The following is a 14,809-nucleotide window of genomic DNA, read 5'->3' as shown; positions in this document are numbered from 1 at the left end:
TTATCATTTGTTGGGTCTTTCTTTTAGGGAATTTCCTTAAGTGTATGGCCCTGGCTGTCTTACTCATATTCCAGAATGAGATGCTGAAAAACTGAAAACTGAATTTGCCTGAGTGGGGGCTTCTAAAAGTTAACTGGTGGTCTTCATTATAAGGTGATTAACCCGGAACCATTTGTGTGTGTGTTGGTGGAGGCGGGGGGAGTTGTGTGGAGCAGCGGGTCACCTCTAGCAATCCATGTTTGTAGGTGTTTTTCTTTTCTCTTAGCCAGGTTTTTCCCCAGACAGAATGCTTCAATCATTGGCATACATTCCTGCCTACAACATTTGGGGAGCTGAGTGGGAAAAGAGCTGGGGTTATCTGCCTTAAGGATCTCAGTCTTCTTTTAATCCCTGTCTTTTTAGACTGATAGGCCTGCGTCTAGTTGTGCCTAGGTCCAGAGGCTCTTTATTTTGCAGAGAGTAAATTCCCTTCTGACCAGTGGATGCTTGGAGTCAGGGTGGGAACCTTTGGGTAGAACTTTCACCTTGTTTTCCTTTATTCAGCCCTGCCTGGTGTCCCCACTTGGAGATCATTCTGAGCTTTTCTGGTATATAAAACAAGTTTGCTTTGCTCTGGCTTCCCCTTAAGATGCTGTTCATTTTGGTTTCTTTGCTGTGCTACATCAAGAAACTTACTAATCTTCTTTTTAGCTTCCAAAAACTTTGTTGTGGTCATTTCCTTTCCTAGTCTTTGTCCTTAGCAATTTTATGTTTTTAATGCCATTTTAGTGGAGTTTGGGAAGTAAATAAAGGTGTTCAACGGATCATGTTTCAGTGAAGATCCAAATTTATTTCTCTGATGCCCTGTTTCAGCATAAAACTTAATAGACTTATGGTTTATAACCATTGCAAAATTTTGCTACAGTAACAGAATTGTACAGGATATAAATTAATTTGGTCTTTTGCTACCCTAATGAATTAATGCCTAACCTATAGCTTGCTATGAGAGCGTATATGCTTGCTTGGTTGCTTCAGTCGTCTCTGACTCTGCGACCCCATAGACTATAGTCCTCCAGGCTCCTCTGTCCATAGGATTTTCCTGGCAAGAACACTGGAGTGAGTTGCCATGTCCACCTCCAGATGATCATCCTGACCCAGGGATCTAACCCACATCTCCTGCGTTGCAGGTGGATTCTTCACCACTGAGCCACCAGGGAAGCTTTGCTATGAAGAGCGACATCTAAATGACTTTGGGAAGTTTGCAGATAGTATAATAGAAATGTAGGTCATAAAGTAACTTAAACATTCCTTTTACAGATGTGGAAACTGAGACCCTGAGAACAGAGATGACTTACCTATGTTCATTCATCCATCTAAAGCTAAAATTGAGTCGTCTCCAGTGTTCTTTTTTAACATATTTATTTACATACTAATTTATTTGGCTGCACTGGGTCTTAGTTCAGGCATTTAGGATCTTCAGTCTTCATTGTAATGTGTGGGATCTAATTCCTTGACCAAGGATCAAACCAAAGCCATGGAATCTTAGCCACTGGACCACCAGGGAAGTCCCTTCAGTGTTCTTTTCCTTGCCAGTGTGGTTCTGTCTTTTTTCATTAAAGTAGCTGGAAATAGGTGCTCTTTACCATGGTTTATGTCACCCAAATGTCCTGTTAATTTAGTGTCAGCTTTAAGTTGCAGTCATGGACTTTTTTTTCCTCTTAAAGTTTGGGGTCTAGTTTTATTGGGGTGAACTTTAAAAGTCAAGAAAATTTGTGTCTTACCCCTAAGACACAAAGAATTTATTGTTTTGTTTTGAGGAATTTATATTGACCATTTAAAAGTTTTCTTTTTTCTTCCTACTGTTCCCTTCTCAGTGGCCTCCGAAAGTTCTTTGTGGGGGAGGGCAGAAACTCTTTCCTAATTGTAATTATAGCAGATAAAATTATTGAGAACAAATTAGTACACCTGTTGCAATGTTTCAGTAATGGGAAAAGGAAACATGTTATTAAAATGTCAACTTTATTTGGAGAAATCCTGGAATGCTTTCTTTACCGAATTTTCAAAATACAGTTCTTAGTTCTCTTCCAGGACCCCTTCTGCATTTTATCCCACGACGGAACTCTTCTGTCTTATTTTCCTTTCCCTCCTGTATTTTGTACTTTGTACACTTTGCCCCAGAACACCACCAAATTCATTTTTGTTGACTAGGATTCTTTGGTGATTTTCATTTCTATGTAGAATTCTTGGGGTCAGAAACCCACTTTATGCTTTTGAATAAATTCCCTTCTACATGTATTTATGGAGTGCCTTCATTGAGGTGTTGGGTTCCTCTGTAGGTGCCAGCATCGCTGGGGTCCATGCTAGGTCTTTGACAGATGCTGACGGTTGGTATAAAATGCTCACCTTTTCTCCGGGCTCTGCCCATCCCTCATGTCACGTTGTGCGGTGCTGTGCCAAGTCGCTTCAGTTTTGTCCAACTCTTGTGTGACCCCATGGACTGTCACCCATCAGGCTCCTCTGTCCATGGGATTTTCCAGGCAAGCATACTGGAGTGGGTTGCCATTTCCTCCTCTAGGGGATCATCCCGACCCAGGGATTGAACCCATAGCTTGAACCCATGTCTCCAGGCAAGAATACTGGAGTGGGTTGCCATTTCCTCCTCTTGGGGATCATCCTGACCCAGGGATTGAACCCATGTCTTGAACCCACATCTCTTAGGTTTCCTGCATTGGCAGGTGGGTTCTTTACCCACTAGTGCCACCTGAGAAGTTACATGTCACATTGGTGACTAGCAGTAATAGCTAGGAGTAGACCAGGGACAGCCTGTTGCTGGAAGCTAAGGAGTCAAATGTTTCCTCAACTGGAAAGTGACCACACTGAACTAGGAGCCCTCTGAGCTTCCTTACAACCTCCAGATATCAGGATCATAAAGAGGTGCTCCCAGTGAGTCAACGACACCCTTTAAAACAAATGACCCACAACGAAAAATGATGTCTCTTAGGATTGAATAGAATTGGGTGAACATTGTTCCATGACTGAGCTAAGCTGTTACATACATAATATGAGGTAACCTAGAACACTTAGAATGATAAAGCATTGTTTTCTTGTTGTTTTTTCTTTTCCTCTCATCCTCTTCTAAAGTTAGATAGTGCTCTTTCATTATTATGCTTTGGAAATATATAACCTTTACTTTTTTCAATTTTTTAAAAATTGTGAAACATGAAATACATTTAAACATAAGTGTGTTTTATTAAAGACTAATGTAACAAAAGCTGGGGTGACATCCTACAAGTGTAAAATTCCCTTTGTGATTATTCCTTATGTCCTACTCCAGGTTAACCAGTATCCTATTATCAAGGAATTTAGTAGTTTGATTCTCTTTATTATGTTTAAAATCTCTACATTTGAAAAATAGCTCCGTAATGAAAGGCCTTCAGTGCTTTTACAGGTATATTTTATTTTTTACACGAGGTAATACTAGAGAAATAACAGGTAACATTTATTGATCACTTAGCCTCTTGCCATTGATTTTTCTGAACTCTGTACACATTGTAACTCCCAAATAATTGTATGAGATAGATGAGAAAATTGAGTCTTGGAGCTAGGAACTGGGTCCCACTGGGATTCTAATCTGGCCAGTCTGACTCCTAAATCTGCTCTCTTAGCCACTATACCTAATCAAGGTATTGTCTTATAATTTGATGCAATTTTATATTTTTAACACCTGCATCTATGTCTCTTGTGTCTTTGAATACTCTAACCAGAGCACAGAGTAGCCATCAAGTTCTATGCTGTTTCTGCTAAAACAAAGGAGTTGGAAAGCTCTATAGGCTTTAATCTTATCCCGGTATCTTAACTTCTCATTGCTTGACACAGATATATAGTCCGTCAATGTATCTAAACCATATTATATCTTTACATTGTCCATTTCAGAGCACTTCTAAAATGTTTATTTTATAAATATTATTTTTTATGGGAATTTCCAGGGAAAACCCATAATCTCACTTACATTTGTAGTGTAGTGAATAGTGATAGTTTGAGAACTAAGATTATGGCATCTGGTCCCATCCCATCATGGCAAATAGATGGGGAAACAATGAAAGCAGTGACAAAATTTTACCTAAACCTCATGTTCTTTGCCACTCATGTGGAATTACTGGCAACTTTAAGCAATTATCATGGGCCTGTGCTTAGTAGCTTAGCTGACTCTTTGCAACCCCATGGACTGTAGCCCACCAGGCTCCTCTGTTCATGGGATTTTCCAGGCAAGAATACCGAAGTGGGTTGCCCTGCCCTCCTCCAGGGGATCTTCCCAACTCAGGGATCGAACCCAGGTCTCCTGCATTGCAGGCGGATTCTTTACTGTCTGAGCCGCCAGGGAAGCCCAAGGATACTGGAATGGGTAGCCTGTCCCTTCTCCCGGGGAACTTCCGACCCAGGAGTCAAAGTGGGGTCTCCTGCTTTGCAGGCAAATTCTTTACCAACTGAGCTTCCCTGTGAAATGCTGCTCTTTTCTTGCTATAAGATATTGGACTACTCATCTAATCACCAACCTGAGTATCCATTTCTCATCTGTAAAATGCCACTGACACCTACCTCATTGTGAGAATTAACTAAGCAAATAATGTGATCCCCCCTGACACACACACACAGCATGGTATCTAGTAAAAGTATGATGTTTTTATAAGTGTTCTCTTCCCATTATACATTGCTGTTCTATGCTGACAAAATTGTTGTATAGTATTTATGAAATGTGCTTGGTAATGACCAAACTAATGCTTTAAAAATGGCTTCTATTAATGCTGGCTGACTGAACTCTACCAATTAATAATATCTATCCTATGTGGGGATTATTAAAAAAACAGGGTTATATTTAAGCACAGTGATGAAATAGCAACTCCGGCATATGCTGTGTAGAAGGTGTCTTTTGTGGCTGACGCTGCTGCTCTACAAACTAAGTGGGTTTTGGTATTGCTTTTGTTTTCATATATGTATCTTACATAATTGAGGATGCATATTATGCTATTGCTTAGGTCATTTTATTTTTTGGTGAAAAGGATTTCCCCATCTGGCTAAGGTTGTATGTTTTTTATTTCTTATCAAATACTTAATTAAGGCCAGAATGTCATTTAACTAAAATGAAGACCTGGATACCAAATACACTTTAAAATTCTTGAGCTCTGCATGAGTGACCAAACTCTTTTATCTTAGCATGCCCCCAAGTCCCTGGAACATTTGAATATCTGTGCCTCCTCTCACCAGAGTAGTCATCTAAAGCCTCTGCTTTCCTTGGTGGGAGGGGAAGAGAAGCCCACTCATGGGCAGCTGTCATCAGTTTACCGTGCACTTACACATGCATTTCCTTATTTGATCTTCACAGCAGTCTTGGAAAGGAGCAGAGCTGATATTATATCCATTAACAAGTGAGGACATAGGGGTCCCAAGATGTTCGTGAGTTACCCAAGCTCACTTTGCTAATAAGTGGATAACATGAGGCTTAAACCCAAGTCTTCTGATTCTAAATCTAAGGCTTTCTCACTCTCCCATGTTCTTATTCCTATTATAAATTAACAGATCCACTTAGTATCTTATCAGATATGAATGTCAATCAATAAGGCAGGTGGATTTCTAAAACCTTTTTGATTCTAACCACCACACAGGCATTTAGGGAAGAAACATTTTAATGTGGCGCGTGCTTTCAATCTGAGACTCTGAATCTCTTGTACACCATATTGATCCCAAATTGTTTTTATTTAAGAAGGGTAAAACAACATGAAATGTTTTGTTCTAACACAGAAATGTATCCATGGAAAGATGATAAAGTTTGCAGTGGTAAATACCATGTGAAAGTTTTAATTGAAAGTATGAATACTTTATTAATGTTAAAAAGGTATTGCCAAGATGTCCCTGGTGGTCCAATGATGGGACTTTGCTTTCCAATGCCAGGGGTGTAGGTTCCATCTCTGGTCAGGGTTCTAGGATCCCACATGCCATGTGGCCAATGGACCAAAACATAGAACAGAAACAGTGCTTTAACAAATTGAACAGGGACTTTGAAAATGGTCCACATTAAAAAAAAAACCTTAAAGAAAAGTACTGCGTAAGAAGTAAAATTTGAGATAAACCTTCATTTTAAAACGGGGCAGCAGTGCGGGGCGGGGGGGGAATTCTGTATATAAGATTCATTTCGTAAATGAACTTAGATTTTACCACCTAGATTATTCTGAATTAAGGTCAAAGAGTGTAAATGTGCTCCCAGCACTCTTTGCATTTCACATAAAATCATAGATCTGTCTGTTTTGCAGCTTCTGTTCAGAGATTCTGAATTTGAACTTAAATTATCATGCAGGGCCATTAATGGGTAAAGTGAAAGTGAAAGTTAACATCGCTCAGTCGTGTCAGACTCTTTGTGACTCCATGGACTATAGTCCATGGAATTCTCCAGGCCAGAATACTGGAGTGGGTAACCTTTCCCTTCTCCAGGGGATATTCCCAACCCAGGAATTGAACTGGCATCTCCTGCATTGCAGGTGGATTCTTTACCAACTGAGCTATCAGGGAAGCCCAATGGGTAAAACCCATGGCAAACTAATAACTTAGAACAGTAAAGTCAGCAGATCTTGAGCCGTTGTTCATGCTATCCATACTGTGCAATGTTTTATGTTTCTTTGAATGAAACTGGGAATCACATAGCTCTTCAGTGGCAGAGTGTGGACTGAAGCCCAGGCTCCCTGATACCTAATCTCTCTGTCTCTTCCCAGCAGTCTGTACTGGGCGTCCTAACTTAGCAGCCAAGAGAGATTTAATTGTGCAGTTCTTAAATTTTATATGAGGTCTCTTTATTTAGTTGTGAAAAGTGAAAGTGAAGTCGCTCAGTCGTGTCCAACTCTTTGCGACCCCATGGACTGTAGCTTACCAGGATCCTCAGTCCATGGAATTTTCCAGGCAAGAATACTGGAGTGGGTTGCCATTTCCTTCTCCAGGGGATCTTCCCGACCCAGGAATCGAACCTGGGTCTCCTGCATAAAGGCAGATGATTTACTGTCTGAGCTACCAGAGAAGCCCTTATTTAGTTGTAGATGCATGTAAAACTTTTCCTTATCTAGTTGTGTGAGTTTCCTCTGCCTTTGTATCTTCCTAGCCTTTTGGCCTCTTTTTACTTTAAATTGGGTATGGCTGAACATTCATGACTTAAAAATGTATTTATGACATTATGACTTAAACATATATCATTCATAGACTTTGTACCCAATTACAGAGAAAACATCAAACTCAGGTTCTGAGCCATTGGTTCTTTGGCTCAGACATGAGACTACGTTTTCATTCCAAAGCAATCAGCATTGATGTAGCTTCCTGGATTATCATACCTTCTTTGTACTCTCAGGATTGTCTTGAGGCATCTCAGACGTGTGTGTGGAAGCATTTGAAAACCATAACAATATGTTACATGCTTGCATTCATGCATGAGTCTTCTGATTAATTGTATACTTGAGACTTTTTGTCATAAGACATTTTGCTACCTGAGCTCATAAGTTGGAATAGACCAAAAATGGAATAGACCAGGAAAACACTTAAATCCAGCAAAGTCTTGCAGATAAGGAGTGAATGGGTGGTGGGAAATAAGCCACCATGGAAATAACAGATGAACTTGAAAATTTTTTCTCAGTTTAGTAACCAGTCTCTTCATTCTTTCATCAGTATTTACTGAGCACCTAATGAGCACTAGGACACCACTGATGTCCACAATTAGTAAAATAAGATGCTACTGCTGTCCTCCAGGAGGTTAATAAATGTAAAACTATGAAATATGTAATAAAACATTTTGAGGCATATAAATGTAAAACTGTATTTTAATTATGTATAAATTGTATAGTTTAGATAACTTTAATTACCTAAAATATGAATCTCTTCTACTTGATAAACCATCTGAACATCCCCTACATTAATATTAGAGCACCCTTAAAGAAAACACATTGCCGTTGTCACCTTGATGTTAGTCCCTGGTAGCCGGTATCTCTTAAGAGTAGAAACCTGGGTTTGAATCCTAGCTCTGCCACTTTTTAACAGTTGAACTTATTTGTACCTTGGTTTCTTTCTTTAAAATTTTTTTCATTGCATTTTTATTATTTATTTATTTATTTTTGGTTATACTGGGTCTTCATTGCTGTGCATGGGCTTTCTCTAGTTGCAGCAAGCAAGGGCTACTCTCTAGTTGCGGTACGCAGGCTTCTCTTTGTGGTGGCTTCTCTTGTTGCAGAGCATGGGCTCTAGGGCTCACAGGCTTCAGTAGTTGCGGCACACGGGCTTAGGAGTTGTAGTTCCTCGACTCTCAAGCACAGGCTCAGTAGTTGTGGCACATGGGCTTAGTGGCCCCATTGCATATGGAATCTTCCCAGACCAGGGATCGAACCCATGCCCTCTGCATTGGCAGGCAGATTCTTAACCACTGGACCACCAGGAAAGTTCTGAATCTCAGTTTCAATGTCTGTGAAATGTGAATAAAGATAATACCTACCTCACAGTTATTGTGAGGACTGACTGAGTTAATATTGGGTTGGCCAAAAAGCTCACTTGGGTTTTTACATAACATTTTATAGAAAAGCCCGAACAAAACTTTTGGCTAACCCACTATATGTTAGAGTGCTTAGTTGAGTGTCTGGTACACTTTAAAGGCTATAGAAGAAGGATCCTCGGCAGCTGTCATCATCATCATTATTGTTATTGTTTGGCAGGATAAAAGTAAGTTGAGTAAAGTTCTCAAGAAAGGAGTTTCTCCTCAACCCCTGAAAATTACTGTAAATGTACCAAGATAAAGGAAGGAAACTAAACTTTTCTTAGTCATCAGCTATGTGGTAGGCTGGGGTTCCCAGGTGGCTTAGTTGTAAAGAATCTGTCTGTCAATGCAGGAGATGTGGGTTCACATCTCTGGGTTGGGAAGATCCCCTGAAGGAAGTGGCAACCCACCCTGGTGTTCTTGCCTGGAGAATCCCACGAACAGAGGAGCCTGGTGGGCTACAGTCCATGGGCTCACAAAGAGTTGGACTCGACTTAGCGACTAAACAACAACAATGTGCCAGGCAGCTTACTAGGATTTTACCTGCATTTTTGTTTAATCCTTATGCCGGTGCTCTGACACAGATGAGAAAACAAGCTTAGAGAAATTAAATTGCTTGCGTAAGGTCTGGCACGGCCACTGTGATGATAACTGGTCTCTGTTACTCTGCATCCTATACTCTTCTTGCCTTGCACATGCCACAAAGCCTGAGAGTTCAGCAGGTTTCACTTATAATAGGTACAATTGGAGTTTTCTTGTTTGGGAGTTTATCTCTAATAACAGAGACTTGAAAACTGGAAAATTATAATGGAATTGAAGAATTAACTTCAAACTATTAATAAGACTACCCTCATTCAAATATTTTCCATCTAGGTCCCATTTATATTGTTTATACTACTGTAATATAGTTTTGAATGGGGGGGTGGTGGAAATTCAGATATATAGAACAAATTACTGCAATAGGACCTAATAGTTTTCAAGATCACCATCATAAGTATTGAAGTCACTGCTCAACAAATTAATAGCTATTTCTGTAACTTGGATTTAAGAGTAATTAAGTTAAGTTTTACTCATTTGCTGTTTTTATATTAAAAGTGGGGTTGAAAATTTGGACCTGAAAGAGGGAAATTTTATGAGGAATTCCCTGGTGGTCCAGTGGTTAGGACCCTGTGCTTTCACCGCCAAGGGTGTGGGTTCAGTCTCTGGTTGGGAAACTAAGATCCCACAAGTGGCACGGTGTGTCCCTCCCCCCAGCTAAAGCAACTAGGGAAAGTGTATAGTTGTAAAACCCCCATCCATACAGTGTCAGCTTAGCTTCCTGAGTAAGATTGCCTCAAACCCCCAACCTAGAATGTGTGCAAGTTGTAAGCTGTTCTCTTCCTAAAAATATTTGTGCATTTCCTGAATTTTACCATCATGCAACTGCTTCTGCCTCCTGGGCCCCTGTTTTTCTTGCCTTGTGCCTCTGATACACAGCATGTTGTCCTCAGATGCGATACTTGGCTTCTGATTCTCAGAAAGGCCCTGTCCCTACAGGGCATTTGTGTTTTTAGTATACCTAACTGAAGAAAGGAGGGAAAACAGAGGTGGGTGAGCCCTATATTGCATTCATGCAACTTCCCATTAAGGCATCCTTGTTCTGAAAATGTTCCAGACCTTCCTTGACTAGAGAACTTCACTTCCCCCTCAACCCCAGCTTCATTCTGCTATACTGTTCTTTTCTTCTCCTCCTGTCCCTCTCATCATCCTTCTCTTTGTTCCTTTCAGAGATAAAACAACAAGTTCTCCTCATCTACTGTAAAGCAGTTCCCCTTCCTTGACCATCATTCTGGGATCTTGACAGCCATTCTGCAGGGAACCATCGACCCCAAGGGGACTGGACCTGAGTGGTGGGAGACCCTATTGAGGGAACATATTTTCACAAAGAGAGTGTCTTTTTTTTTTTTTCTCTCTTTTTTTTTGAGAGTGTCTTCTAAGAGGAATTCTTGTGTTAGCTATCAGGATGGCAAAATAGAGAACTTTTCATCTTGTTACATGGTGGCAGACAGTGATTTAATCTCAAGCTTATTGAATCCTGTGTCCTGAATACAGTGTCAGAAACCTAAAAAGTGTTTGTGCACGTAATGTGTCCAAATTGTAGACAACTTAGACTAATACAGTGTTCTTGTGCATAGAATGTATGCTGCTTCCCTAAAAGTCATGAACCCACCTAACACAAAGACGTCACCTCTTGGCATCTGGCATCATTACCTGTTTCACTTACACAAAAAGAATTTGGGCTTGTGAAACACCATTATTTTTGTTGCCATGAATTTGTTTTGGTTTTTCTGACAGTTTCAAGTTATATGCCAAGGCAGTGTGTAATCTTTAAAACCTAAAATAAACACAGAAGTGCATCTTTTCAGGAAGTAAACCTTTCATACTTCCACCAGTCTATTCATAAATGACTTAATGTTTGATTACTCTTAGCTGGAAAAAAAAATTACAACTTTTTTCCCCGCTCTTTTACCTTGATTTTGAGAACTTATGGGGAGTTCACTAAACTGTATTGTAATATACTGGTCCTGTTTTTTAATTTATAAATAAAATTCATGAAATTGCTTTTCTCTTGCTATATAGCAGCCTGACCTTACAGATTTTTCCCCCCTGTAGGTAATAGAGATGAGGAAACCTAACCAATGACTGTGGAGTAATATGGAAGAAGATGGGAAAAACTTGTTTAATGGGTAAGAAATAAAGCTGTAATAAAAAGTTGTTCATGAAAACTATTCACAATAGCATTATGTAATACTAGGCTTCAGTAGGTGGCCAAGATTGGTGTCCTGTTAGGGTGATTGCTCAGTCACTGTCTCTGTCTTATCACCTTCTTTGTTTCATCACCTGTTTCTTCTTACCCTTGTGACTTTCTAAATGCTATGAATTAACTTAAGAGGAGACACAGCTATATTTGGAAATAAACACAGGACCTGGAGACCAGCCCCCATAGTAAAACAGTCCTTGGGTAAGTCTTGAAGCTTACTGTTGGTTGGATGGAGACTGTGTCTGTCATGACCTGTCAAGAGTGTTAGCAGCCCCTTCTCGCGCTCCAAGTACTGCCAGCTGCCGTGATGTTAGGTTCACCCTGGGGATCCGTTCTTTGGCCAAGTGCAGATTGTGTGTCAGGTGGTAATCAAATAGAATTTCATGGAAAATCCAATAAAAAGGTGTTACTAAATTTATGATATCAAAAATTTAAATTATACAAGTCCTTACATGCTTATTGTCAATAATTCAAACATTACAAATAACAAAAACATTCTGTCAGAATCTTAGCCACCCCCGCCCCCACCCTGCCCCAGATATGTAAGTGCATGATGTGTCTTTTTCTTTGCCTACTGGTTAAAAACTTGGGCTTAGGAGCCAGACCGTTTTTGACTAGCCATTATTAGCTTGACATTTAGGCAAGTTAATTTCTCTGTGCCTCAGTTCCTTGGTTATAAGTGGGAACAATAAAATGCCTATCTCATAGTGATGTTGAAGATTAATTAGTTAATCTATATAAAAAAAAACTTGGAATAATGCCCAAAACATAGTGAGTGTTCAGTAAATGTTAGTTATAGTTTTCTTATGTATCCCAGTTAGCATTTTTATGTACCAGCCTTCCATAGATGAATCTTCTGATACACTGTGAGAGGTAAACCTTCTTGGATAAAGTTGACCCTGATGTCAAGGATTTTTAAATTTTCTCATGAATGTTTTCTCTTTTGGCTTCAAGCTTCATTTTCCTCAGAATGGGCCACAAGACTGTGTATGAGAACAGTCATACACCCTCATCTCTTACTACGTGTCAGGTGGTGTGAATAGTGCTTAGAGGTATGTATGAGCTGACAAGCATCTTCGGGCTGTGATGGTTTTATCTTGCCCATAAAAGTATCTGTGTCAAAAAGGATGCACAGTTCTCTTGTTTCTAGATAGCTGTGTTACATTTTCTGTTAAGATTCCTTTAATATATTTTGAAGGACAAGTCTTCTTGAGTTTTGTTTTCTACTTGTTTCACAGAATCACAATAGTTTTGAAAATGTCTGGTATGTTTTCCATGGCTAGTCAGCACTTCCTTAGCTGATACAGGCAGCTACTTATTTTAAGAGAGAAGGACACCAAAACAGTCATTTCTTTTTAATATTTCCCTTTTGTATTGTTCCAGGGCTCTATTAGATTATAATGGGCAATTTTTTTCTGTTGTGACTATTTTAGAAGGCAAATATATAAAAACAGGTTGACAGTCACTGAGTGTTTATTCTGTGTCAGGCACCGTTTTAAGTGCTTTGCTCATTTATTCATTAGTGAATTTAATCCTGTCATCCACTTATGAGGCAGATGCTGTTGTTATCTTCATTTTAAAAGCTGAGAAAAATGAGGCATCGATTAACTTGCTCAGAGTCACATCACAAGTGGCAGCTTCAGGATTCAAACCCAGGTCCTCCACTCTGGAGCCTGTGTGTTGACCATTGGGGTACTGGCCTAGTTTTTAATCAACTTAGAAAGTTTACTAAGGTGCACATGGATTTAAATAAGATAATAAAGTCAAAGACCACCTGACCAATAACCATAATACCATAGCCAATCTCTTTCTGCTTGCTTGTGGGAAAGAAAATTTAAAATCATGCTTCTTCTTAAAGTTTGGGAAAAATAATGGTGTGAGATGATGTGAGATTCATAAATAATTACTTTTTTCTTGACCATACTTAAATGAATACAACTGTTTTACTTCTTCATGAATTGTTTGTAGTTGAATCTGAATCTAGCTAAGGAATGGTACATGTTAAGAAGTGAGTTGATTTGTAGATTACTATTTAATTGCTGTTCATGGAAACATGCAGACAGAAAGATTGAACTGTGCAGCAGTTTGGAACTGATTGGTAATTAGAAATGGTTCTTTTGTCCTGTTAAATAATATTTGACTGACAGTCATCAGGAAGTTGTTGAAGAGAAGAAAAGGCAGGAGAAAAAGCAACTTATGGGTCTCATAATTAGAGTGTCACTTATAAGTGATGGCCTAAAAAGTAAATGTACATGAACAGTCGACATTTATATAGGAACTGGAAGGAGTTAGAGTCCATGGTTTTTGGTTTTTGTTTTGTTTTGTCTTGTCAGAGAGAAATACTGGCTTTTCTTTTCTTCAAATAACAATTTCATTTCCTGTTGAAGTATGGTGAAGTACAAAGAGTAAGCAACATTTAAAGTAACACAAGCACACTTGAAATATTTTGGCTTTCCTGTAAAGTGTGGCTACAAGCAGTGATGCTTCCCCTCCATCTTTTTGAACTCTCTTTCCTTGTTTAAGAGTCCCTTCTGAATGTTCATCACAGTTCCAGCTCTTAGCGTACTCTTTACCACACTTAGATACTCTTTACCACAGTGTCTTAAAGGGTGGCCCAGGAGCCCCTGAAACTCTTTTGGGAGTCAAAGCTATTTTCGTAACAGTGTTAAAACATACTTGCATATGAGAGCAGTGGAGTTTCCCAAAGACAGCATGATGTACAAAGAACGGAGGGAAGAGAGAGGGAGTGTGGGACCTACGTGAATACTCTGCTATATTTTAAATGGATAGCCAGCAAGGACCTACTGTACCGCACAGGGAACTCTGCTCAGCGTTACGTGGCAGCCTGGATGGGAGGGGAGTTTAGGGGAGAATGGATACATGTATGTGTGTGACTGAGTCCCTTTGCTGTGTACCTAAAACTACTACCACACTGTTAATTGGCTGTACTCCAATATAAAACAGAAAGTTTAAAAATAAACACATTTCCTCTTCTCAGAAAGAAAGAAAGAAAAAAAGAAATAGCAGAATCCAGCTGTCTTACTTATTCCAGGCATTTAAAAGATTTGTAAAAATGTAACATACAACCACTTTTCTCACTAGATATATAATGATAATTACTGAGGTTTATTTCTACATTAGCATATTACAATGACCCCAACATAGGCAAGAAAGTCATGGCGCTCTCTCCAGTGACTGGGCGGACTGTGCCTGCCCACAGCGCCCCTATGCAGATTCTAGTGACATTCCAATTGAGTGCAGCTGTGTCCCCCAGGTTAGAAAAGTTAAGGTTCTGTTCCTTTTTCATAATTGTGCTAGAGGGTATGATTGAGATTATCAGGATCTGTGGAAACCTGCACTTAAAGGAAAAAGGAGGGTTTGGTTTTAAGAAAGCACACCATCCAACCTTGCCAATGACCCCACTGATATATCCCAGGTTCCGAATGTTCTTTTATTTGTTGTTCCCAACTTTGGGA

The 14,809-nt window shown here is 39.5% G+C and overlaps 1 protein-coding gene across 2 annotated transcripts in view; it reads left to right on the top strand.

Moving 5' to 3' along the window:
- MED20 (mediator complex subunit 20) overlaps positions 1-14,809 on the top strand; it is a 70,730-nt gene that overhangs the window by 32,958 nt on the left and 22,963 nt on the right. The window contains exons 5-6 of one of the 2 annotated variants that reach the window (XM_065913356.1): positions 11,186-11,259; positions 12,288-12,343. In XM_065913356.1, coding sequence (XP_065769428.1) covers positions 11,186-11,215 — 30 coding nt within the window. In that variant the 3' untranslated portion in view covers positions 11,216-11,259; positions 12,288-12,343. Of the gene's footprint in view, positions 1-11,185; positions 11,260-12,287; positions 12,344-14,809 lie in introns of those variants that run through there. The other variant, XM_065913357.1, reaches the window with a different exon arrangement.

Source organism: Muntiacus reevesi, chromosome 20, assembly GCF_963930625.1.
Source record: "Muntiacus reevesi chromosome 20, mMunRee1.1, whole genome shotgun sequence".
Taxonomy (NCBI): Eukaryota; Metazoa; Chordata; class Mammalia; order Artiodactyla; family Cervidae; genus Muntiacus; species Muntiacus reevesi.
This window is presented reverse-complemented; position numbering and strand designations above follow the sequence as displayed.